Source organism: Fringilla coelebs, assembly GCF_963513975.1.
Source record: "Fringilla coelebs genome assembly, chromosome: 31".
In the NCBI taxonomy this organism is placed as follows: Eukaryota; Metazoa; Chordata; class Aves; order Passeriformes; family Fringillidae; genus Fringilla; species Fringilla coelebs.
Window position 1 is genome coordinate 90,054 of NC_140057.1, and position 25,880 is coordinate 115,933.

At 59.9% G+C, this 25,880-nt stretch overlaps 1 protein-coding gene across 1 annotated transcript; it reads left to right on the forward strand.

The window, feature by feature from the left end:
* Positions 1-4,831: 4,831 nt before the first annotated feature.
* CUTA (cutA divalent cation tolerance homolog) lies at positions 4,832-20,688 on the forward strand. Its single transcript, XM_084223763.1, has 7 exons — positions 4,832-4,909; positions 5,836-5,869; positions 10,098-10,441; positions 12,290-12,349; positions 13,329-13,374; positions 15,343-15,392; positions 19,131-20,688. The coding sequence occupies exons 2-7, from the start codon at positions 5,852-5,854 to the stop codon at positions 19,228-19,230; spliced, it is 618 nt and encodes a 205-aa protein (XP_084079889.1). The 5' UTR covers positions 4,832-4,909; positions 5,836-5,851; the 3' UTR covers positions 19,231-20,688.
* Positions 20,689-25,880: the final 5,192 nt, after the last annotated feature.

The following is a 25,880-nucleotide window of genomic DNA, read 5'->3' on the forward strand; positions in this document are numbered from 1 at the left end:
AGCCCCCCCCCACCCACCGATACCGGGGCGGCCCAAAGGATGGGGGGGGGGGGTCACGGTGGGGGGGGGGGGGTCCCCAAATTTTTGGGGGGGTCCAGAGAACCCGCGGGGGTCCCGAGGATCCCCTCAAAGGCCAGGGTGCCCCCCCAAACCCAGGGTGCCCCCCCCCAAATCCAGGGTGCCCCCCAAATCCCGGGTGCCCCCCCAAATCCAGGGTGCCCCCACCCCGCAGCCACGGACGGGGTTGACCTGGTGTCCGAGACACCCCAAAATTCCACCCGGGAACCCCAAAATTCCAGCCGGGAACCCCAAAATCCCACCCGGGAACCCCAAAATTTCTTCTGAGAACCCCAAAATTCCACCCGGGAGCCACAAAATTCCACCCGGGAGCCCCAAAATTTCTTCTGAGAACCCCAAATTCCACCCGGGAGCCCCAAAATTCCACCCGGGAGCCCAAATTTCCCCCCGGGAACCCCAAATTTCTACTCGGGAACCCCAAAATTCCACTTGGGAGCCCCAAAATTCCTCCCGGGAACCCCAAAAAGGGGTGGGGGAGGGGGGAGGGGGTGATGGGGGTGATGGGCAAGGCCGAGGTGCCCCCCAAAATCCGGGGTGCCCCCAAAATCCGGGGGCCCCCCAAAATCCGGGGCACCCCCAGCTCCCATTGGCGAGGGACCCGGTGTCCCAAATTCGGGGATTTTGGGGGGATTTGGGGGATTTTAGGGGGTCTCCAAATTCCAGAGGGTCCCCAAATCCCCCCCTGGGAATTCTGGGGGTCCCCCAGCACCCCCGGGACCCCAAAAACCCCCGGGGGGGACCCCAAAAACCCCCGGGGGGGACCCCAAACCCCCCCCGCGGCCATGGAGTGGGCTGGCCCGGGGTCCCGGCACCAGCACGGACCAGTAAGGACCAGTAAGGACCAGTATCGACCAGTAAGGACCAGTAAGGACCAGTAAGGGCCAGTATCGACCAGTAAGGACCAGTAAGGACCAGTAAGGACCAGTAAGGACCAGTGTGGACCAGTAAGGACCAGTAAGGACCAGTAGCAACCAATAAGGGCCAGTGTGGACCAGTAAGGACCAGTATCGACCAGTGTGGACCAGTAAGGACCAGTAACAACCAGTAAGCACCACCATGGACCAGTAACTCCAGTAACAACCAGTAAAAACCAGTTACAGCATCCCCATGTCCCAGTAAGTCCCAGTAACCCCCAGTTGCCCCCAGTAACCCCCAGCATCCCCAGTTACAGCTCCCACTGGGACCAGTATGCCCAGTAAGGGCATCCCCTGCTCCCAGTACGCCCAGTAAGAGCATCCCCTGCTCCCAGTATGCCCAGTAACAGCCTCCCCCAGTACCAGTAACTCCCAGTAACAGCATCGCCGCAAACCAGTAACACCAGTAACAGCGTCAGCAGGGACCAGTAATTCCCAGTTCCAGCATCCACTGGGACCAGTGGCTCCCAGTAACGGCATCACCACACACCAGTAACTCCCAGTAACCCCAGTAATCCCAGTAACCCCCAGTTGCCCCAGTATCCCCAGTTACAGCTCCCACTGGGACCAGTATCCCCAGTAACAGCCGCCCCTGCTCCCAGTATGCCCAGTAACAGCCGCCCCTGCTCCCAGTATGCCCAGTAACAGCCGCCCCTGCTCCCAGTATCCCAGTAACAGCCTCCTCCAGTACCAGTAACTCCCAGTAAGGCCATCACCGCATACCAGTATCCCCAGTAAGGGCAGTACCAGTAACACCAGTAACAGCACCACTGCAAACCAGTAACACCAGTAACAGCATCACCGCAAACCAGTAACACCAGTAACAGCGTCACCAGGCACCAGTGACTCCCAGTTACAGCACCACTGCTACCAGTAACTCCCAGTAAGCGCATCACTGCAAACCAGTAACACCAGTAACAGCATCACCACACACCAGTAACACCAGTAACAGCATCACCAGGGACCAGTGACTCCCAGTTACAGCATCTCCCAGCACCAGTATCACCAGTAACAGCCTCACCAGCACCAGTATCACCAGTAAGGGCATCCTCCCCCAGTACCGGCATTACTGGGGACCAGTAACACCAGTAACAGCATCACTGGGGACCAGTAACACCAGTAACAGCATCACTGCACACCAGTAACACCAGTAAGGGCAACCACTGGGACCAGTAACACCAGTAACGACATCACTGCAAACCAGTAACACCAGTAACAGCATCACTGCAAACCAGTAACACCAGTAACAGCATCACTGGGACCAGTATCCCCAGTAACCGCCATGCCCCGTCCCAGTATCCCCAGTAACAGCATCCCCTGCTCCCAGTATCCCCAGTGACCGCCCCCCCAGTATCCCCAGTAAGAGCCCCCCAGTCCCAGTCTAACCAGTAACCGCCTCCTCCAGCACCAGTATCCTGCAGGGCAATCCCAGTGCTCCCAGTACAAGGCCCCCGCTCCCAGTATGCCCAGTAACGGCATCCCCCCGCTCCCAGTATGCCCAGTAACAGCCTCCCCTGCTCCCAGTATGCCCAGTAACAGCCTCCCCCTGCTCCCAGTATGCCCAGTAACGGCATCCCCCTGCTCCCAGTATGCCCAGTAACAGCCTCCCCCTGCTCCCAGTATGCCCAGTAACAGCCTCCCCCTGCTCCCAGTATGCCCAGTTGTAGCCACTCCCAGTCCCAGTATGCCCAGTAACGGCATCCCCTGGCCCCCAGTATCGGCATCCCCCACACCAGTATCCCCAGTAACAGTCGCCCCCAGTCCCAGTATGCCCAGTATCAGCCGCCCCCAGTCCCAGTATGCCCAGTAACAGCATCCCCTGCTCCCAGTATGCCCAGTAACAGCCTCCCCCAGTCCCAGTAACACCAGTAAGAGACATTCCCGGCTGCAGTACAGCTCCCAGTATGCCCAGTATCAGCCACCCCCAGTCCCAGTATCCCCAGTAACAACATCCCCCATTTCCAGTATGCCCAGTAACAGCCGCCCTCACACCAGTATGCCCAGTAACAGCTGCCCCTGCTCCCAGTATCACCAGTAACCGCTTCCCGCAGTCCCAGTATGTCCAGTATCAGCCGCCCCCAGTCCCAGTATGCCCAGTAACAGCCACCCCCAGTCCCAGTAATACCAGTAAGAGACACCCCCGGCTGCAGTACAGCTCCCAGTATGCCCAGTAACAGCATCCCCTGCTCCCAGTAACACCAGTAAGAGACCCCCCCCGGCTGCAGTGCAGCTCCCAGTATGCCCAGTAACAGCCGCCACCAGTCCCAGTATGCCCAGTATCAGCAGCCTCTGCTCCCAGTAACAGCATCCCCTGCTCCCAGTATCCCCAGTAACAGCCGCCCCTGTTCCCAGTATGCCCAGTAACGGCATCCCCTGCTCCCAGTAAGAACATCCCCCAGTCCCAGTATGCCCAGTATCAGCCGCCCCCAGTCCCAGTAACACCAGTAAGAGACACCCCCGGCTGCAGTACAGCTCCCAGTATGCCCAGTAACGGCATCCCCTGCTCCCAGTATGCCCAGTAACATCCGCCCTCAGTCCCAGTATGCCCAGTAACGGCATCCCCTGCTCCCAGTAAGCCCAGTACCAGCCTCCCCTGCTCCCAGTATGCCCAGTACCAGCCTCCCCCAGTCCCAGTATGCCCAGTACCCGCCGCCCCCGCTCCCAGTAAAGCCTCCCCCGGCCCCAGTACCGGCCCCAGTATCCCCAGTACCGCCTCCCCCGCTCCCAGTTTGCCCAGTCCGAGCCTCCCCCGCTCCCAGTTTGCCCAGTCCGAGCCTCCCCCGCTCCCAGTATCCCCAGTAAAGCCCCGCGCTCTCCCAGTATCCCCAGTAACAGCCACCCCCGCTCCCAGTATGCCCAGTAACAGCCGCCCCCGGCCCCAGTCCGAGCCTCCCCCGCTCCCAGTTTGCCCAGTAACGGCCTCTTCCGCTCCCAGTATCCCCAGTAACGGCATCCCCCGCTCCCAGTATCCCCAGTCCGAGCCTCCCCCGCTCCCAGTATGCCCAGTAACGGCATCCCCCGCTCCCAGTATCCCCAGTAACAGCAGCCCTCGCTCCCAGTATCCCCAGTCCGAGCCTCCCCCGCTCCCAGTATCCCCAGTAACAGCAGCCCCCGCTCCCAGTATCCCCAGTAACAGCATCCCCCGCTCCCAGTCTGCCCAGTCCGCCCCTCCCCCGCTCCCAGTATGCCCAGTACCGGCCCTCCCCCGCTCCCAGTATGCCCAGTACCGCCCCTCCCCCGCTCCCAGTGCTCCCAGTACCGGCCCTCCCCCGCTCCCAGTCCGCCCCTCCCCCGCTCCCAGTCTGCCCAGTGCGCCCCTCCCCCGCTCCCAGTGCTCCCAGTGCTCCCAGTTAGCCGGGCCGTACCTCGGAAGGGGACATAGGACATGGTGCCACCGGCGCGCGACACCCCCGGCGGGGGGAGGGGCGGGGGGAGGGGCGGGGAGGGGGAGGGGGGAGGGCCCGGCGAGGGGGGGGGAGGGGGGAGGGGGAGGGGAGAGGAGCCGGAAATGGGGGGAGGGGCCGGCAGGGGGCGGGGCTAAGGGTGGGGGAGGGGCCGAGGGAGCGGGAACCGGGAACCGGAGGGGGGGGAGGGGGGGGAGGACCGGGAGTGGGGGGAGGGGCAACGGGGGGAGGGGCGGGGCCGAAGCGGGGAGGGGGAGGGGCCACGGGGAGGGGCGGGGCCGAGGTGGGGGAGGGGCCGAGGTGGGGGAGGGGCGAGGCGAGGGAGCCCCGGGATGGGGGTGGGGGAGGGGCAGCGAACCGGGGGGGGGAGGGAAAGGGGGGGGCGGGGACTCCCCTCCCCCCCCCCTCCTCCACCCCCGGCCGCTTCCGGCGGCGGCGGTGACGTCACGGGGCGGGGGCGGGGCCCCGTGGGTCACGTGGGGGCGGCGGCGGCGCGAGCGGAGCGCGGGAGCGGTGAGGGGGGGGGAGGGGCGGGGGGGGAATTTGGGGAGGGGGCGCGGGGAGGGGGAGGGGCCGGAGGGGGCTGGGCGGGGGGCGGGGCCTGGGGCCGGGGTTGGGGAGGGGGCGGGGCCTGGGGAGATCCGGCGGGAGATCCGGGGGGGTTTTGGCGGGAACTGGGGGGGATTTGGGGAGGGGGCGGGGCCTGGGGGAGTCTGGGGGGGAATTTGGGGAGGGGGCGAGCGGGGGGCGGGGCTTGGGGGAATTTGGGGAGGGGGCGGGGCCTGGGGCTGGGTTTGGGGAGGGGGCGGGGCCTGAGGAGAGCCGGGGGAGTTCCGGGGGAGCCGGGGGTGAATTTGGGGAGGGGGCGAACAGGGGGGAGATTGGCGGGAATTTGGGGAGGGGGCGATTTTGGGGCGGGATTTTGGGGTGAATTTGGGGAGGGGGCGATTTTGGGGGTCGGGTTCTGGGGGGAATTTTGGGGAGGGGGCGACCGAAGGGAGGAGAATTGGGGGGGGTGAATTTGGGGAGTTTTGGGGCCATTTTGGGGTTTTGGGGTGAATTTGGGGGAATTTGGGGTCGGGGTTTGGGGCTGGGGGGGATTTTGGGATCGATTTGGGGTTTTGGGGGTCGGATTTTGGGGGGTTTGGGGTGAATTTGGGGATTTTGGGGCCATTTTGGGGTTTTTGGGCTCAGGTTTTGAGGCTGGGGGGGATTTTGGGGTCAGTTTGGGGGAATTTGGGGTCGGGGTTTGGGGCTGGAGGGGATTTGGGGCTTTTTGGGTGATTTTGGGGTCAGATCTTGGAGCCATTTCGGGGTTTGGGGGGGTCGGATTTTGGGGGGTTTTGGGGTGAATTTTGGGGGTTTTGGGGTCGGGTTTTGGGTCCGGGGTCTCTCTTTGGGTCCCTTTGGGCTCTGACCCCTCCCCCCCCTCCCCCCAGGAGGAGCCGGCGGCCAATGAGAGCGGCCTGGGCTGTGAGTGCCGCTGTCGCGACAGGGGAGGGGCATATCGCGATAGGGGGGAGGGGTATTGCGACAGGGGGAGGAGATATCGCGATATGGGGGGGATATCGGGACACGGGGATGGGAATATCGTGACATGGGGGATATAGGGGCTATGGGAAGGGTATCACGATATGGGGGGATCGCGATACGGAGGAGGGGATATCGCGACATGGGGAGGGATATCGCGATATGGGGGAGGGGGGTGCTGCAATATGGGGATGGGGATATCGCGATACGGGGGCGTATCGGAACAGGGATATCGTGACATGGGGACGGGGATATCGTGATATGGGGACAGGGATATCGTGATATGGGGGGAGGGATATCGTGACTGGGCAGGGCCGATATCGCGACAGCGGGGGGCTGGTATTGGCAGGGCGGCTGTCGCAACACAGATATCACGATAGCGTCGGCGTCGCGACACGGATCTCACGATAGGGCCGATATCGTGACAGGGATATCGCGATAGGGCCGGTATCGTGACAGGGATATCACGATATGCTGAGTGTCGTGACAGGGATATCACAATAAGGCTGGTATCGTGACACGGATATCGCGATAGGGCCGGTATCGTGACAGGGATATCACGACATGCTGAGTATCGTGACGCGGCGTGGGGCTGTTGTGACACGAATGTCGTGACACGAACGCCACGATCCAAATCCCGCAAAGCGCCGTCGCGACACGGACGTCACGGCGCGGATATCGCGATAGGAGCGGCTGTCGCGATAGGAGCGCCGGGGGGCTGGGCCCGGGTCAGGGCAGGCGGGCGCTGGGGCCCTTACTGGGGATACTGGGAGTTACTGGTGTGCAGTGAGGCTGTTACTGGTGTTACTGGTTTGCAGTGAGGCTGTTACTGGGGATACTGGTGTGCAGTGATACCCTTACTGGTGATACTGGGAGTTACTGGTCTGCAGCAATGCCCTTACTGGGAGTTACTGGTGCTGGGGGCTGTGGTTACTGGTGATACTGGTGTGCAGTGATGCTGTTACTGGTGTTACTGGTGTGCAGTGATGCCGGTACTGGGGGAGGATGCCCTTACTGGTGATACTGGTCCCTGGTGAGGCTGTTACTGGTGTTACTGGTGCTGGGAGATGCTGTAACTGGGAGTTACTGGTCCCTGGTGATGGTGTTACTGGTGTTACTGGTTTGCAGTGGTGCCCTTACTGGTGTTACTGGTGTTACTGGTTTGCGGTGGTGCCCTTACTGGTGTTACTGGTCCCGGGCTGTGCTCACTGGGGGCACTGGTCTGTGGTGAGGTTGTTACTGGGAGTTACTGGTTTGTGGTGATGCTGTTACTGGTGTTACTGGTGCTGGGGGCTGTGGTTACTGGTGTTACTGGTCCCAGTGGATGCTGTAACCGGGCGTTACTGGTTTGCAGTGGTGCCCTTACTGGTGTTACTGGTTTGCAGTGATGCTGTTACTGGTGTTACTGGTTTGCAGCAATGTCCTTACTGGTGTTACTGGTCCCAGTGGGTGCCCTTACTGGGGGCACTGGTGCTGGGCCTGCGGTTACTGGGAGTTACTGGTGTGCGGGGATGCCCTAACTGGGCGTTACTGGTACAGGGGCTGCGCTTACTGGGAGCCGCTGGTCCCTGGTGATGCCGTTACTGGTGTTACTGGTGTGTGCTGGGTTCCCTTACTGGTGTCACTGGTGTGTGCTGGGTTCCCTTACTGGTGTCACTGGTCCCACTGGGTTCCCTTACTGGTGTCACTGGTGTGTGCTGGGTGTCCTTACTGGTGTCACTGGTGTGTGCTGGGTGTCCTTACTGGTGTCACTGGTGTCACTGGGTTCCCTTACTGGTGTCACTGGTGTGTGCTGGGTTCCCTTACTGGTGTCACTGGTGTGTGCTGGGTTCCCTTACTGGTGTCACTGGTGTGTGCTGGGTGTCCTTACTGGTGTCACTGGTCCCACTGGGTTCCCTTACTGGTGTCACTGGTGTGTGCTGGGTGTCCTTACTGGTGTCACTGGTGTGTGCTGGGTTCCCTTACTGGTGTTACTGGTGTGTGCTGGGTTCCCTTACTGGTGTCACTGGTGTGTGCTGGGTGTCCTTACTGGTGTCACTGGTGTGTGCTGGGTTCCCTTACTGGTGTCACTGGTGTGTGCTGGGTGTCCTTACTGGTGTCACTGGTGTGTGCTGGGTGTCCTTACTGGTGTCACTGGTGTGTGCTGGGTGTCCTTACTGGTGTCACTGGTGTGTGCTGGGTGTCCTTACTGGTGTCACTGGTTTGTGCTGGGTGTCCTTACTGGTGTCACTGGTGTGTGCTGGGTGTCCTTACTGGTGTCACTGGTGTGTGCTGGGTTCCCTTACTGGTGTCACTGGTGTGTGCTGGGTGTCCTTACTGGTGTCACTGGTGTGTGCTGGGTGCCCTTACTGGTGTCACTGGTTTGTGCTGGGTGTCCTTACTGGTGTTACTGGTGTGTGCTGGGTGTCCTTACTGGTGTCACTGGTGTGTGCTGGGTGCCCTTACTGGTGTTACTGGTGTGTGCTGGGTGTCCTTACTGGTGTCACTGGTTTGCAGTGATGTCCTTACTGGTGTCACTGGTGTGTGCTGGGTGCCCTTACTGGTGTCACTGGTGTGTGCTGGGTGTCCTTACTGGTGTCACTGGTGTGTGCTGGGTGTCCTTACTGGTGTCACTGGTGTGTGCTGGGTGCCCTTACTGGTGTCACTGGTGTGTGCTGGGTTCCCTTACTGGTGTCACTGGTGTGTGCTGGGTGTCCTTACTGGTGTCACTGGTGTGTGCTGGGTTCCCTTACTGGTGTCACTGGTGTGTGCTGGGTGTCCTTACTGGTGTCACTGGTGTGTGCTGGGTGTCCTTACTGGTGTCACTGGTGTGTGCTGGGTGTCCTTACTGGTGTCACTGGTGTGTGCTGGGTGTCCTTACTGGTGTCACTGGTTTGTGCTGGGTGTCCTTACTGGTGTCACTGGTGTGTGCTGGGTGTCCTTACTGGTGTCACTGGTGTGTGCTGGGTTCCCTTACTGGTGTCACTGGTGTGTGCTGGGTGTCCTTACTGGTGTCACTGGTGTGTGCTGGGTGCCCTTACTGGTGTCACTGGTTTGTGCTGGGTGTCCTTACTGGTGTTACTGGTGTGTGCTGGGTGTCCTTACTGGTGTCACTGGTGTGTGCTGGGTGCCCTTACTGGTGTTACTGGTGTGTGCTGGGTGTCCTTACTGGTGTCACTGGTTTGCAGTGATGTCCTTACTGGTGTCACTGGTGTGTGCTGGGTGCCCTTACTGGTGTCACTGGTGTGTGCTGGGTGTCCTTACTGGTGTCACTGGTGTGTGCTGGGTGTCCTTACTGGTGTCACTGGTGTGTGCTGGGTGCCCTTACTGGTGTCACTGGTCCCACTGGGAGCTGCCGGCCTGGCTCAGGAACGGGGCGGCAGCGGGACACCAGTCACGACAGGCCGGTATCGCGACAGGCCGATATCGCGACAGGCCGATATCGCGACAGGCTGATATCGCGACAGGCCGATATCGCGACAGGCTGATATCGCGACAGGCCGATATCGCGACAGGCTGATATCGCGACATGCCGATATCGCTGCTATCGCAACAGGCCACTATCACGACAGGATGGTGTTGCCACTATCGTGACAGGCTGCTATTGTGACAGGCACTATCGTGACAGGCTGGTATTGCCAATATCGTGACAGGCTGATATCGCCACTATTGTGACTGGCCGCTATCGCCGCTATCGTGACAGGCTGATATTGTCGGTATTGTGACAGGCCACTATCACAACAGGCTGGTATCGCCACTATCGTGACAGGCTGCTATCGCGACAGACCGGTATCACCGCTATCATGACAGACTGCTGTCGCTGCTATCGCGACAGGCTGCTATCACAACAGGCTGGTATTGCCACTATCGCGACAGGCCGGTATTCCAACAGGCCGGTATCATCGCTATCGTGACAGGCTGATACTGCGACAGGCCGGTATTGCTGCTATCGTGACAGCCGCTATCGCGACAGGGCGGTATTGCCACTATTGTGACAGGCTGATATCGCGACAGGGCGGTGTCACCACTATCGTGACAGGCCAGTATTGGCGCTATTGTGACAGGCCGCTATCGTGACAGGGCGGTATTGCAACAGGGTGGTATCAGCACTATCGCGACAGGCCGGTATCGCCACTATCACGACAGGCCGCTATCGCGACAGCCGCTCTCTCTCTCTCTCTCTCTCTCTCAGGCGCTGTCGCTGCTGCTGCTGCCGGGGCTGGGCCGGAGAGCGACAACAACGGTGACAACGACAACGGCCACCATGGAGGGGACAGCGACAGGGACAGGGACAGGGACAGGGACAGGGACAGGGACAGCGACAGGGACATCAGGGACAGGGACATCAGGGACAGCCCTGGGGACAGCCCCGGGGGGCGGCTGTGACGGCGCCAGGAACGGGAGCAGCACCGGGGGTGGCACCGCCGGGGACAGCGCTGGGGACAGCGGGGACAGCGGGGACAGCGGGGACAGCGCGGAGGTGTCGGCCGCCTTCGTCACCTGCCCCAACCTCAGCGTGGCCACCGAGCTGGCCAGGTGACAACGGGGGGACAGTGGGGACACTGGGGGACAATGGGGACACTGGGGACACTGAGGGGACACTGAGGGGGGGACACCGAGCTGGCCAGGTGACAACGGGGGGGGACAGTGGGGACACCGAGCTGGCCAGGTGACACCAGGGACAGCGGGGGGGGACAATGGGGACACTGAGGGGACACCAAGCTGGCCAGGTGACAGTGATGGGACACTGGGGACACCGAGCTGGCCAAGTGACACTATGGGGGGGACACTGAGCTGGCCAGGGGACACCAGGGACAGCAGGGGGACAGCAGGGGGACACTGGGGACACTGAGGGGACACTGAGCTGGCCAGGTGAAACCAGGGACAGCGGGGGGGACACTGGGGACACTGAGGGGACACTGGGGGTGACACGGAGCTGGCCAGGTGACACCGAGGGGGGTGGCACTGTCCCCACGGGGGGTAGGGAGAGGTGACACTGTCCCTGTCCAGGGGTTGGTGACACAGGAGGTGACACTGTCCCTGTCTCTGGGGGTGAGGGGTGACCCAGGGAGGTGCCCCAGGAGGTGACACAGGAGGTGACACAGGTGACACACAGGTGACACAGATGATACACAGGTGACACAGGTGGCACTCAGGTGACCCAGGTGTCCCCTGCCAGGGCTCTGGTGCAGCAGCATTTGGCTGGGGGTGAGACAGGGGACACTCAGGTGACACAGGTGACACCCAGGTGACATAGGGGGTGACACAGGTGACACAGGGGGTGGCACGGGTGACACAGATGACAGAGATGGCACAGGGGGTGACACTCAGGTGACACTCAGGTGTCCCTGTCCCCAGGGCTCTGATGCAGCAGCGTTTGACTGGGGTTGGTGACACAGGTGACACAGGGGGTGGCACCCAGGTGACACTCAGGTGACACAGGGGGTGGCACTCAGGTGACACCCAGGTGATACAGGTGGCACTCAGGTGGCACTCAGGTGACACAAGTGACACTCAGGTGGCACTGAGGTGACCCTGAGGTGTCCCTGTCGCAGGGCTCTGGTGCAGCAGTGTTTGGCTGGGGGTGACACAGGGGACACGGGGTGACACTCAGGTGACACAAGTGACACTCAGGTGGCACTCAGGTGACACAAGTGACACTCAGGTGACACAGGTGTCCCTGTCGCAGGGCTCTGGTGCAGCAGCGTTTGGCTGGGGGTGGCACAGGGGACACTCAGATGGCACAGGGGGTGGCACTCAGGTGACCCTGAGGTGACAATGAGGTGACACTCAGGTGCCACAGGTGACACTCAGATGACACAGGGGGTGACACTCAGGTGGCCCCCAGGTGACACTCAGATGACACAGGGGGTGGCACACAGGTGGCACTGAGGTGACACAGGTGTCCCTGTCCCAGGGCTCTGGTGCAGCAGCGTTTGGCTGGGGTTGGTGGCACAGGTGACACTCAGGTGACACTCAGGTGGCACAGGTGACACTCAGGTGACACTCAGGTGACACAGGTGTCCCTGTCGCAGGGCTCTGGTGCAGCAGCGTTTGGCTGGGGTTGGTGGCACAGGGGGTGACACAGGGGGTGGCACTCAGGTGACACACAGGTGACACTCAGGTGACACTCAGGTGACACAGGTGACACAGGGGGTGGCACTCAGGTGACACAGGTGTCCCTGTCCCAGGGCTCTGGTGCAGCAGCGTTTGGCTGGGGTTGGTGGCACAGGGGGTGACACAGGTGACACACAGGTGACACTCAGGTGACACAGGTGACACACAGGTGACACACAGGTGACACTCAGGTGACACTGAGGTGACACAGGTGACATGGGGTGACACTCAGGTGGCACCCAGGTGACACAGGTGTCCCTGTCCCAGGGCTCTGGTGCAGCAGCGTTTGGCCGCCTGCGTCAACATCGTCCCCGGAGTGACCTCGGTGTGAGTGGGGACAGAGGGACAGAGGGACAGAGGGGACACTGGGGACACTGGGGGGGCATTGGGGACAGAGGGGACGGGGGGGAATCACAGGGACAGAGGGACAGAGAGGGGACAGAGGGACACTTGGGGGGGCATTGGGGGACATGGGGGGGACATGGGGGGCATTATAAGGACATTGGGGACAGTGTGGGGACAGGGGGGACAATGAGGGGATTTGGGGACACTGGGGACGAGGGGGAATCACAGGGACATTGGGGACAGAGGGGACATTGGGAACACTGGGGACAGAGGGGACATTGGGGGACAGCGGGGTGACAAAGTGGGGACGGGGGACAGCGGGGGGACACTGGGGACATTGGGGACAGAAGGGACAGAGAGGGGACAGCAGGGACAGCATGGGGACACTCGGGACACTGGGGACAGAGGGGACATTGGGGACAGAGGGGGTTCAGGGACAACAGGGTGACAGAGAGGGGACAGAGGGGACAAAGGGGGGACATTGGGGACAGAAGGGACAGAGAGGGGACAGCAGGGACAGCATGGGGACGCTCGGGACACTGGAGACACTGGGGACAGAGAGGACATTGGGGACAGCTGGGACATTGGGGACACTGGGGACAATGGGGACAGAGGGGGTTCAGGGACAGCGGGGGGACAGAGTGGGGACAGCTGGGACAAGGAGGGGACGGGGGGACAGCAGGAGGGATTGGGGACACTGGGGGTGACACTGAGGGGATGGGGACACTGAGGGGACGCTGGGGACAGGGCGGTGCCACCCTGTGTCCCCACTGTCCCCGCTGTCCCCACTGTCCCCCACTGTCCCCACTGTCCCCACTGTCCCCTCTGTCCCCTCTGTCCCCACTGTCCCCTCTGTCCCCTCTGTCCCCTCTGTCCCCACTGTCCCCACTGTCCCCTCTGTCCCCTCTGTCCCCACTGTCCCCTCTGTCCCCTCTGTCCCCACTGTCCCCGCTGTCCCCAGGTACACGTGGCAGGGGAAGCTGGAGGAGGACAGCGAGGTGCTGCTGGTGAGTGACGGCCCAGAGTGTCCCCAATGTCCCCAGGGTGTCCCTAAGGTGTCCCCAGTGATGGCCCAGGGTGTCCCCAGGGTGTCCCCACTGTCCCTAAGGTGTCCTCAGTGTCCCCAGGGTGTCCCCAGTGACGTCCCCAATCCCACAATGTCCCCAGTGCCACCAATGATGTCCCCAGTCCCTCAATGTCCCCGATGTCCCCAAAGGTCCCAGCGGTGTCCCCAGGGTGTCCCCAGAGTGTTCCCAGTGTCCCCAAATGTCCCTGGGGTGTCTCTGGGGTGTCCCCAATGTCCCTGAAGTGTCCCCCCAATGATGTCCCCAGTGTGTCCCCAATGATGTCCCCAAGGTGTCCCCAGTGATGTCCCCAGTGTCCCTGGGGTGTCCCCAATGTCCCTAGTGATGTCCCCCCAGTGTCCCCAGGGTGTCCCCAGCGCTGTCCCCAATCCCCCAGCGTCCCCTCACGGTCCCCAATGTCCCCAGTGTCCCAATCCCCCCAACGATGTCCCTAAAGTGTCCCTCCAGTGTCCCCAACGATGTCCCCAATGTGTCCCCAACGTCCCCCATGTCCCCAGTGTCCCTGGGGTGTCCCCAAGGTCCCCAATGATGTCCCCAGTGTCTGCAGTGTCCCCAAAGTGTCCCTGATGTCCCTGAAGTGTCCCTGGGGTGTCCCCAATGATGTCCCCAATCCCCACTGTCCCCAATGTCCCCCCACTGTCCCCAGCAATGTCCCCAGTGTGTCCTCAGTGTCCCTGGGGTGTCCCCCTGATGTCCCCAATGTGTCCCCATCCCCCAATGTCCCCACTGATGTCCCCACTGTCCTCCCACTGTCCCCAGTGTGTCCTCAGTGTGTCCCCGATGTCCCCGTGTCCCCAGTCCCTCAGTGATGTCCCCAGTGTGTCCCCACTGTCCCCGATGTCCTCCCACTGTCCCCAAAGTGTCCCCCTGTCCCCAGTGATGTCCCCAATCCCCCGATGTCCCCAGTGATGTTCCCACTGTCCCCACTGTCCCCAATGTCCCCAGTGATGTCCCCAGTGTCCCCCTCTGTCCCAAATGTCCCCCTACTGTCCCCAGTGTGTCCCCATGTCCCCAAGTGTCCCCAGTGATGTCCCCAAGTGTCCCCAAGCATACCCTCTGTCCCCAGTGATGTCCCCAGTGTGTCCCCATGTCCCCTCTATCCCAAGTGTCCCCAGTGTCCCCCCCTGTCCCCAATGTCCCCAGGGATGTCCCCAATGTCCCCAGGGATGTCCCCAGTGTCCCCAGTGTGCCCCAAGTGTCCCCATGTCCCCTCTATCCCAAGTGTCCCCAAGTGTCCCCTCTGTTCCCATGTGTCCCCTCAGTGTCCCCAGTGATGTCCCCAATGTCCCCACTGCCCCCAGTGTGTTCCCCCAGTGATGTCCCCAGTGTGTCCCCATGTCCCCTCTGTCCCCAAGTGTCCCCTCTGTCCCCCCGATGTCCCCAGTGTCCCCCCGATGTCCCCTCTGTCCCTCACTGTCCCCTCTCCGTCCGTGTGTCCCCAGTGATGTCCCCAAGTGTCCCCACTGTCCCCAAGTGTCCCCAAGTGTCCCCTCTGTCCCCCAATGTCCCCAGTATCCCCCCCTCTGTCCCCTCTGTCCCCAGTGTGTCCCCATGTCCCCAAGTGTCCCCAAGTGTCCCCCCAGTGATGTCCCCTCTGTCCCCTCTGTCCCCAATGATGTCCCCAGTGTCCCCTCTGTCCCCAGTGTCTCCTCACTGTCCCCCTGTCCCCTCTCTGTCCGTCTGTCCCCTCTGTCCCCAAGTGTCCCCAGTGTGTCCCCATGTCCCCTCTATCCCAAGTGTCCCCACTGTCCCCAAGTGTCCGTCTGTCCCCAGCGATGTCCCCAATGTCCCCTCTGTCCCCAGTGTCCCCTTTGTCCCCAATAATGTCCCCAATGATGTCCCCAATGATGTCCCCTCACTGTCCCCTGTCCGTCTGTCTGTCTGTCCCAGATGATCAAGACCCGCAGCTCCCGCGTGCCGGCGCTGAGCGACTTCGTGCGGTGGGGAGGGGGAGGGGCGGGGGAGGGGGAGGGGCTGGGGAGGGGCTGGGAGGGGGAGGGGCTGGGGAGGGGGAGGGGCTGAGGGGGTCCTGGGGGGATCCTTGGGGGCATTTGGGGATTTCTGGGGGGTCCTTGGGGGGATTTGGGGGATCCGAGCTGGGATTGATGGCGAGGTTTGGGGGGGTCCTGGGGGGGGATTTTGGGGGGGGTCCTGGGGGATTTGGGGATTTTTGGGGGGTCCTGGGGGATTTCAGAGGGATTTGGGGGGGGGATTTAGGGGGTCCCAGGGGTGTTTTGGGGGGTCCTGGGGGGATTTTGGGGGGCCAAAGGTGGAATCGGGGGGTCCTGGGGGGAATTTAGGGGGAATTGGGGGGGATTTGGGGGGTCCTGAGGGGGATTCTGGGGGATCCCAGAGGGGATTTGGGGGATCCAGGGGGGATGTGAGGGGGTTTGGGGGGATCCTTGGGGGGATTTGGGGGGATCCTGGGTGGATTCTGGGGGGAGTTTAGTGGGAATTTGGGGGGATTTGGGGATTTTTGGGGGGTCCTGGAGGGATTGGGGGGGGTCCCAGGAGGGATTTATCGGGGGGATTTGGGGGGTCCTGGAGGGGATTTTGGGGTTCCTTGGGGGGTCCCGTGGGATTTAGGGGGTCCCAGGGGTGTTTTGGGGGGTCCTGGGGGGATTTTGGGGGGCCAAAGGTGGGATCGGGGGGTCCTGGGGGGAATTTAGGGGGAATTGGGGGGGATTTGGGGGGTCCTGAGGGGGATTCTGGGGGGTCCCAGAGGGGATTTGGGGGATCCCGGGGGGATGTGAGGGGGTTTGGGGGGGATCCTTGGGGGATTTGGAGGGTCCCAGAGGGGATTGGGGGGGTCTGGGGGGTCCCAGAGGGGATTTGGGGGATCCCGGGGGGTTTGGGGGGATCCTTGGGGGGATTTGGGGGGTCCTGGGTGGATTCTGGGGGGAGTTTAGTGGGAATTTGGGGGGATTTGGGGATTTTTGGGGGGTTTGGAGAGGTCCCAGGTGGGATTTTGGGGTTCCAGAGGGGATTTGGGGGGTCCTAGGGGGGTTTGGGGCAGATTTTGGGGGTCCCAGGTGGGATTTGGGGGGTCCTGGGGGGATTTTGGGGGGTCCTGAGGGGATTGGGGGGAACCTTGGGGGGATTTGGGGATTTTTGGGGAGTCCCAGAGGGGATTTGGGGGCTTTGGGGATTTTTGGGGGGTCCTGAGGGTATTTGGGGTGATCCCAGGGGGGATTTTGGGGTTCCAGAGGGGATTTTGGGGGTCCTAGGGGGGCTTGGGGCAGATTTTGGGGGTCCCAGGTGGGATTTTGGGTCCCAGGGGTGTTTTGGGGGTCCCGGGGGATTTTGGGGGGTCCCAGGTGGAGTTTTGGGGACCCCTGGGTGACTTTGGAGGGCTCAAGAGTTTTGGGGGGGGTCCTGGGTGGGTTTGGGGCAGATTTTGGGGGGTCCCAGGTGGGATTTTGGGGGGTCCCGGGTGGGATTTTGGGGTCCCAGGTGGGATTTTGGGGTCCTGGGGGTGTTTAGGGGGGATTTGGGGATTTTTGGGGGTCCCAGGTGGGATTTGGGGGGTCCCAAGGGACATTTTGGGGTCCCCGGGGTCATTTTGGGGTCCGGGGGGGTTGGGGGAGATTTTGGGGTGACTCTGGGATCCGGAGGGTCCCGGGGGGATTTTGGGGTCCCCGGGGCTGTTTTGGGGGGGATTTGGGGGTTTTGGGGACTCCTGGGGTTCCCCAGTGGGATTTTGGGGTTCCCAGGGCGATTTTGGGGTTTTTGGGGTTCCCCAGTTGGATTTTGGGGTTTTTGGGATCCCGGGGCGATTTTGGGGTTTTTGGGGTTCCCGTGTCGGATTTTGGGGTTCCCGGGGCGGTTTTTGGGGTTGCCGGGGCTGTTTTGGGGTGCCCCGGGGGGTTTGGGGGTTCCCAGGGCCAATTGGGGGGGATCTTTGGGATTTTGGGGGGAATTTGGGGTTCCCGAGATAATTTTGGGGTCCCCGAGATGATTTTGGGGTTCCCGAGATGATTTTGGGGTCCCCGAGCTGGGTTTGTGTCCCCAGGTGCCACCACCCCCACAAGGCACCCGAAGGGGTTTGGGGGCCGTTTTGGGGGGGATTCTGAGGGGGATTTTGGGGTTTTTGGGGTTCCTGAGTTGGATTTTGGGGAGGATTTGGGGGTTTTTGGTGTTCCCAGGTTGGGTTTTGGGGATTTTGGGGGGGATTTTGGGGTGACCGAGGTGTTCCCGGGTTGGATTTTGGGGTCCCTGAGCCGTGTCTGTGTCCCCAGGTGTCACCACCCGTATGAGGTGCCCGAGGGGGTTTGGGGGCCGTTTTTGGGGGGGATTTTGAGGACTTTGGGGTTTTTGGGGTTCCTGAGTTGGATTTTGGGGTTCTCGGGGCAATTTTGGGGTTCCTCAGTGGGATTTTGGGGTTTTTGGGGTTCCCGAGGTGGTTTTGGGATCCCCAGGTGAGGAGCCCCGGGGGGGTTTGGGGTTCCCAGGGCCATTTTTGGGGGGGATCTTTGGGATTTTGGGGAGAATTTGGGAAGCATTTGGGGGATTTTGGTGTTCCTGGGTTGGATTTTGGGGATTTTTGGGGAGGATTTTGGGGTTTTTGGGGTTCCTGGGTTGGGTCTGTGTCCCCAGGTGCCACCACCCCCACAAGGCGCCCGAGGGGGTTTGGGGGTTCCCAGGGCCATTTTTGGGGGGGATCTTCGGGAATTTGGGGGGAATTTGGGGGTTCCTGAGTTGGATTTTGGGGAGGACTGGGGGGTTTTTGGTGTTCCCGGGTTGGGTTTAGGGGCTGTTTTGGGGGGGGATTTTGGGGTGACCGAGGTGTTCCCAGGTTGGGTTTTGGGGTCCCTGAGCTGGGTCTGTGTCCCCAGGTGTCACCACCCGTACGAGGTGCCCGAGGGGGTTTGGGGGCCGTTTTTGGGGTGGATTTTGGGGTTTTTGGGGTTCCCGAGTTGGATTTTGTGGTTCTCGGGGCAATTTTGGGGTTCCTCAGTGGGATTTTGGGGTTTTTGGGGTTCTCGAGGTGGTTTTGGGATCCCCAGGTGAGGGGCCCTGGGGGGGTTTGGGGTTCCCAGGGCCATTTTTGGGGGGGATCTTTGGGATTTTGGGGGGAATTTGGGGAGCATTTGGGGGATTTGGGGGATTTTGGGGAGGATTTGGGGGTTTTTGGTGTTCCTGGGTTGGGTTTGGGGGATTTTGGGGGTGGATTTTGGGGATTTTTGGGGTGGATTTTGGGGTTTTTGGGGTCCCTGAGTTGTGTTTTGTCCCCAGGTGTCACCACCCGTACGAGGTGCCCGAGGGGGTTTTGGGGTTGTTTTTGGGTTGGTTTAGGGGTGGATTTTGGGTGGATTTTGGGGTTTTTGGGGTCTCTGAGCTGTCTCTCTGTGTCCCCAGGTGTCACCACCCGTACGAGGTGCCCGAGGGGGTTTGGGGACCGTTTTTTGGGGTGGATTTTGGGGTTTTTGGGGTCCCTGAGTTGTGTTTTGTCCCCAGGTGTCACCACCCGTACGAGGTCCCCGAGGTGGTTTGGGGGCTGTTTTTGGGGTGGATTTTAGGGATTTTTGGGGGGTTTTTGGGGTTTTTGGGGTCCCTGAGCTGTCTCTCTCTCTGTCCCCAGGTGTCACCACCCGTACGAGGTGCCCGAGGTGGTTTAGGGCTGTATTTTGGGGTGGATTTGGGGTTTTTGGGGTCCCTGAGTTGTGTTTTGTCCCCAGGTGTCACCACCCGTACGAGGTGCCCGAGGTGGTGGCGCTGCCGGTGGCTCAGGGGAACCCCCCGTACCTGCGCTGGGTGCGCGACAGCGTGCCGCCCTGAGACGGACGGACGGACGGACGGACGGACGGACAAAAACCGCCCCAAAAACTGCCTGGACACACCCCAAAAACTGCCCAGAGACACCCCAAAACAACCCTAATAAACTGCTCCAGGACACCCCAAAAACACCCCAAAAACTGCTCGGGGACACCCCTGAGACAGCCCGGAGAACCCCCAAAAACCACCCCAACAACCGCCCCAAAAACTGCCCGGGGACACCCCAAAACCTCCTAGAGACACCCCAAAACTGCCCCAAAACCACCCCCAAAACCAGCCCAGAGACACCCCAAAACAGCCCAAAACCAGCCCAGAGACACTCCATAAACCACCCCAAAACCACCCCAAAAACTGCCCGGGGACACCCCCAAAACTGCCCAGAGACACCCCAAAAACACCCTAAAATCCAGCCCAGAGACACCCCAAAACCAGCCCGGGGACACCCCAAAACCAGCCCGGGGACACCCCAAAAACTGCCCAAAACCACCCCAAAACCAGCCAAAAAAACCAGCCCAAAACAGCCCAGAAACACCCCCAAAGCAGCCCCAAAACCAGCCCAGAATCACCCCAAAAACCACCCTAAAAACACCCCAAAACCACCCTAAAACCACCCCAAAAACACCCCCAAATCAGCCCCAAACCACCCCAAAACCAGCCCGGAGACACCCCAAAACCACCCTAAAAAACTGCCCAGAGACACCCCAAAAACTGCCCAGGGACACCCCAAAACCACCCCAAAAACTGCCTGGAGACACCCCCAAAACATCCTAAAATCCAGCCCAGAGACACCCCAAAAACTGCCCAGAAACACCCCAAAACCAGCCAAAAAAACCAGCCCTAAACCAGCCCAGAGACACCCCAAAAACCACCCTAAAAACACCCCAAAAGCCACCCTAAAAACACCCCAAAATCAGCCCAAAAACACCCCAAAACCAGCCCCAAAATAGCCCAGAGACACCCCAAAAACAGCCCCAAAACCACCCCAAAAAACACCCCAAAACCAGCCAAAAAACCAGCCCAGAGACACCCTAAAAACCACCCTAAAACCACCCCAAAACCACCCTAAAAACACCCCAAAAGCCACCCTAAAAACACCCCCAAAGCAGTCAAAAAACCACCCCAAAACCATCCTAAAAACACCCCAAACCAGCCCAGAGTCACCCCAAAACCGCCCCCAATTCCCCCTAAAACCCCCCAACAATCCCCTCAAAAATAAAAAAGATCCCCCCAAAAATTTCCCCCAAATCCCCCTCAAGAAACCCCAAAATCTCCCCAAATCCCCCCCAGAAATTCCCCCAAATCCCCCCAAAATTCCCCCCCCAAAAACCCCAAATCCTCCCCAAATCCCCCAAACTCTCCCCCAAATTCCCCCCAAAAAATCACCCCAAAATTCCCCCAAATCCCCCCAAAATCCCCAATCCCATCAAAAATCCCAAAATTCCCCCAAAAGCCCCAAATTGCCCCAAAACCGCGGGGGGGGAGGGGCGGGGATTGGGAATAAAGAGCCGAGACCCCAAAACTGGGGGAGAGATTTGGGGGGGAGGGGAAACCCGGGATGGGGGAAAAGGGCGGGAACCCCAAAATTTGGGGGGGGATTTGAGGGGAGACCCCAAAATTGGGGGAGGTGAAAGGGGAACCCCAAAATTTGGGGTGAGTTAAGGGGGGGAACCCCAAAATTTGGGGGGAACCCCAAAATCTGGGGGGGATTGAGGGGGGAAACCCCAAAATTGGAGGGGGTGCGACCCCAAAATTGAGGTGCAAAAAGGGGAACCCCCAAATTTGGGGAGTTTAAAGGGGGAACCCCAAAATTTGGGGAAGATTTGAGGGGGGAAACCCCAAAATTTGAGGGGAGACCCCGACATTGGGGGAGGTGAAAGGGGGATCCCCCAAAATTTGGGGTGACTTAAGGGGGAAACCCCAAAATTTGGGGGGGATTTAATAGAGGGGACCCCAAAATTGAGGTGCAAAAAGAGGAACCCCAAAATCTGGGCGGAAAATAAAGGGGGGACCCCAAAATTTGGGGGATTTGAGGAGGGAACCCCAAAATTTGAGGGGAAAAGGGCGGGAACCCCAAAATTTAGGGGGAATTAAGGGGAGAACCCCAAAATCTGGGGGGGGATTTAAGGAAGGAACCCCGAAATTTGGGGAAGATTTGAGGGGGAAACCCCAAAATTTAGGGGGGGAGAAAGGGCGGGAACCCCCAAAATTTGAGGAATTTGAGGGGAAACCCCCAAAATTTGGGGGGAAATCAAGGGGGGACCCCAAAATTTGGGAGGGGATGCGACCCCAAAATTGAGGCGCAAGAAGGGGAACCCCAAAATTTGGGGGTGAAAGGGGCGGAAACCCCAAAATCGGAGGGGGTGAGACCCCAAAATTGGGGGGGGAAACCCCAAATTTGGGGGGGGGAAGGGCGGGAACCCCAAAATTGGGGGGGGAGGGGCTGAAGAGTGGGGGTGGGGCGAACCTAAAATTGAGGGGGGGACCCCAAAATTTGGGGGGGAAACCCCAAAACTGGCCCGGAGCCGCTGCTGGAGCCTTTATTGGGGAAGGGGCGGAGGCCACGCCCACCGAGGCCACGCCCACAACACAAACCCGCTTAGGTCACGCCTACCCGGCCACGCCCACAACGCAAAACCGCTTAGGCCACGCCCACCCTGGCCACGCCCACCCCAATCCGGCCGGAATTGGTCAAATCCGGATTTGTCACCCCAAATTTGGGGGGCGGGGTCCCCTAAAACGCGGGGGCGTGGTCAGAGGAAGCCACGCCCCTCCAGGCCACGCCCCTCCTCTCTTCTCTCCTAATCTCCCCTAAAGTGACAAAAATAAACATTTTTATCCCAAATTTTTGGGGTTTTTGGGGCTGGGACCCCAAATTTTTTTGGAGTGGGGTCCCCCCAAAATGGGGGCGTGGTCAGAGGTGGCCACGCCCCTCTCCAGGCCACGCCCCTCCTCCTTTTCCCCCTTTCAATAATCTCTAAAGTGACAAAAATAAAGATTTTTCACCCCAAATTTTGGGGGTTTTTGGGATTGGAGCCCAAATTTTTGGGGTGAGACCCCCCCCAATTGGGGGCGTGGTCAGAGATAGCCCCGCCCACACCGGGGGCCCCTCCCCCACTCTACATCTCCTCTAAAGTGCCAAAAATGAAGAATTTCCCCCCAAATTTGGGGCTTCTTTGGGGGCTGGGACCCCAAAGTTTTGGGATGAGGTCCCTAAAATTTGTGGGCGTGGTCAGAGGAGGCCACGCCCCGTCCAGACCACGCCCCTCGCCTCTTTTCCCCTTTTATCTCCTCTAAAGTGACAAAAATGAAGATTTTTCACCCCAAATTTTGGGGCCGGGACCCCGAGATTTTGGGGGGTGGGGTCCCATTAAAACTTATGGGCGTGGTCAGAGGTGGCCACGCCCCCTCCAGGCCACGCCCCTCCTGCCCTTTCCCATTCAATACTCTCTAAAGTGCCAAAATTGAAGATTTTCCACCCAAAATTTGGGGGTTTTGGGGCTGGGACCCCAAACTTTTTGGAAGGGGGCGGTTCCCAAATAGTAAGGGGCGTGGCCAGATGAGGTCACGCCCCCTTGAGGCCACGCCCCGCCCTATCTCTCCCTCCAATCTCCCCTAAAGTGCCTCAATTGCAGAATTCCCACCCAAAATTTGGGGGTTTTGGGGCCGGGACCGCCCCGATTTTGGGAGGGGGCGGTTCCCGAGCGGGGGGGCGTGGTCAGAGCATGGCCCCGCCCCCCCACTCCAGCAGGTACTGCACGGTCCCGTCCAGCGTCACCCGGCGCGCCAGCACCCGCGGGGGCGGGGCCTGACCGGGGGGCGGGGCCTGACCGGGGGGCGGGGCCTGCCCCGGGGGCGGGGCCTCGGCCGCGGGGGGGACGGGCCGGCGGCGCGCGGGGGGCGGGGCCTCGGGCTCCGGGTCTGGCGTGGGAGAGCTGGGGGAGGGGAGAAACCAGTAAGGACCAGTACGGACCAGTATGGACCAGTATAAACCAGTGTAAACCAGTACGGACCAGTATGGACCAGTGTAAACCAGTATGGACCGGTACAGACCAGTATGGACCGGTATGGACCGGTATGAACCAGTACGGACCAGTATGGACCAGTACAGACCAGTATAGACCAGTGTAAACCAGTATGACCCAGTACGGACCAATATGGACCAGTATGGACCTGTATAAACCAGTACGGACCAGTATGGACCAGTACAGACCAGTATAAACCAGTATGGACCAGTACGGACCGGTACGGACTGGTATGGATGAGTATAGACCAGTATGAACCAGTACGGACCAATATGGACCAGTATGGACCAGTATGGACTGGTACGGACCAGTACAGACCGGTACAGACCGGTATAAACCAGTATAGCCCATTATAAACCAGTATAAACAAGTATAAACCAGTATGGACCAGTACGGACCGGTACAGACCGGTATAGACCAGTATGGACCAGTATAACCCATTATAAACCAGTAGGGACCAGTATGGACCAGTATAACCCATTATAAACCAGTAGGGACCAGTAGGGACTGGTATGGACCAGTACGGACCAGTAAGGACCAGTATGGACCAGGACAGACCAGTCCAAACCAGTACAGACCGGTACAGAGCAGCTGGACCCAGTGTGGACCCCTCCCAGTCCATCCCAGTGCTCCCAGTATGACCCCAGCCCAAACCAGTCTGACCCTCCCAGTCCCTCCCAGTTTGATCCCAGTTCCCTCCCAGTCCCTCCCAGTTTGATCCCAGTCCCTCCCAGTTTGATCCCAGTCCATCCCAGTCCCATCCCAGTCCCTCCCAGTCCCTCCCAGTCCCTCCCAGTTTGATCCCAGTCCCTCCCAGTCCCTCCCAGTTTGATCCCAGTCCCTCCCAGTTCCCTCCCAGTCCCTCCCAGTTTGATCCCAGTTCCCTCCCAGTCCATCCCAGTCCCTCCCAGTTCCCTCCCAGTCCATCCCAGTCCCATCCCAGTCCCTCCCAGTCCCTCCCAGTTTGATCCCAGTCCCCTCCCAGTCCCTCCCAGTCCCTCCCAGTTTGATCCCAGTCCCTCCCAGTTCCCTCCCAGTCCCTCCCAGTTTGATCCCAGTCCCTCCCAGTCCCTCCCAGTCCCCCCCCCAGTCCCTCCCAGTTCATCCCAGTCCATCCCAGTCCCTCCCAGTCCCCTCCCAGTCCCTCCCAGTCCCTCCCAGTCCATCCCAGTTTGATCCCAGTCCATCCCAGTCCCATCCCAGTCCCTCCCAGTCCCTCCCAGTCCCTCCCAGTTCCCCCAGTCCCACCTGGGGCTGCCCGCGGGGTGGAAGGAGGCGAACATCCGGATGGGGGCGCTGGGGAGAGACCCCGAGAGACCCAAAATCCACCAAAACCCCCCAAAAACCCCAAAAAACCAAAACCCCCAAAAACCCCAAATCCACCAAAATCCCCCCAAAAACACCAAATCTGCCCAAAACCCCCAAATCCGCCAAAAAACCTCCCCCAAATTCTCCCCAAAACCCCCAAATCCCCCCAAAATCCCAAAAATCCACCCAACCCCCCCAAATTTCCCCCCAAAAAACCCAAATCTGCCCAAAACATCCCCAAACCCCCAAATTTCTCCAAACCCCCCGAAAATCCACCCAAAAACCCTCCCCAAAAGCCCCAATTCCACCCCAAAATTCCCAAAACTCCAAATCCACCCAAAGGAACCCAAATCCCCCAAATTTCCCTCAAAAAAAACCAAAGCCCCCCAAAATCCACCCCAAAATCCCCCCAAAATCCCCAGTTCCACCCCAAAGAACCCAAAGCCCCCAAATTTCCCCCCCAAAATACCCAAAGCCCCCCAAAATCCACCCCATAATCCCCCAAAATCCCCAAATCCACCCCAAAGAACCCAAATCCCCCAAATTTCCCTCCAAATCTCCCTTAAATCCCCCCAGTCTCCCCAAAAAACCCCAAATCTCCCCCAAAGTCCCCAAAATCTCCCCGAAAATTCCCGAGAATTTCCCCCAAATTCCCCAAATCTCCCCCAAAACCCCAAATTCCCCCCCTAAAATCCCCCAAATCCCCCTCGAACCACCCCAAACCCCCCCAAGGATCCCCAAAATTCCCAGATCTCCCCAAAATCCCCCAAAATCCCCAAAATCTCAGATTTTCCCCCAAATCTCCCCCCCAAAATCCCCCCTAAACCCCTCCAATCCCCAAAATCCCCCCAAAATCCCCAAATCGCCAAAAATCCCAAAAAAACCCCTAAAAAATCCAACCCCCCCAAAAAATCCCCCAAAACCTCTAAAAAAAACCCCCAAAAATCCCCCCAAATCCCCCAAAATTCCCAAAAAAACCCCCAAAATCCCGAGAAAATAAAAAAAAATCCCCCAAAAACCCAAAAGACCGACAAAAAACCCCCAAAACCCCCAAAAATCCCCAAAACCCCCCCCAAAAATACCCAAAAACCACCCAAAAACCCCCCCCAAATCCCCCAAAACCCTAAAAATAAAAAAAGCCCAAAAAATCCCTCAAAATCTCCCCAAAAATCCCCAAATCGCCAAAAATCCCCAAAAAAACCCTAAAAAAAATCCACCCCCCCCAAAAAAATCCCAAAAAAACTCTAAAAAAAACCCCCCAAAAAATCCCCCAACATTCCCAAAAAACCCCTCAAAATCCCCAGAAAATCCCCCAAAAATCCC

What these genes read in the sequence shown, in the direction of transcription:
- CUTA (XM_084223763.1), top strand. An exon ending in GTGGCCACCGAGCTGGCCAG is followed by an intron (nt 10,442 to 12,289) that starts GTGACAACGGGG and finishes TCCCTGTCCCAG; the next exon opens with GGCTCTGGTGCAGCAGCGTT. An exon ending in GTCCCCGGAGTGACCTCGGT is followed by an intron (nt 12,350 to 13,328) that starts GTGAGTGGGGAC and finishes CGCTGTCCCCAG; the next exon opens with GTACACGTGGCAGGGGAAGC.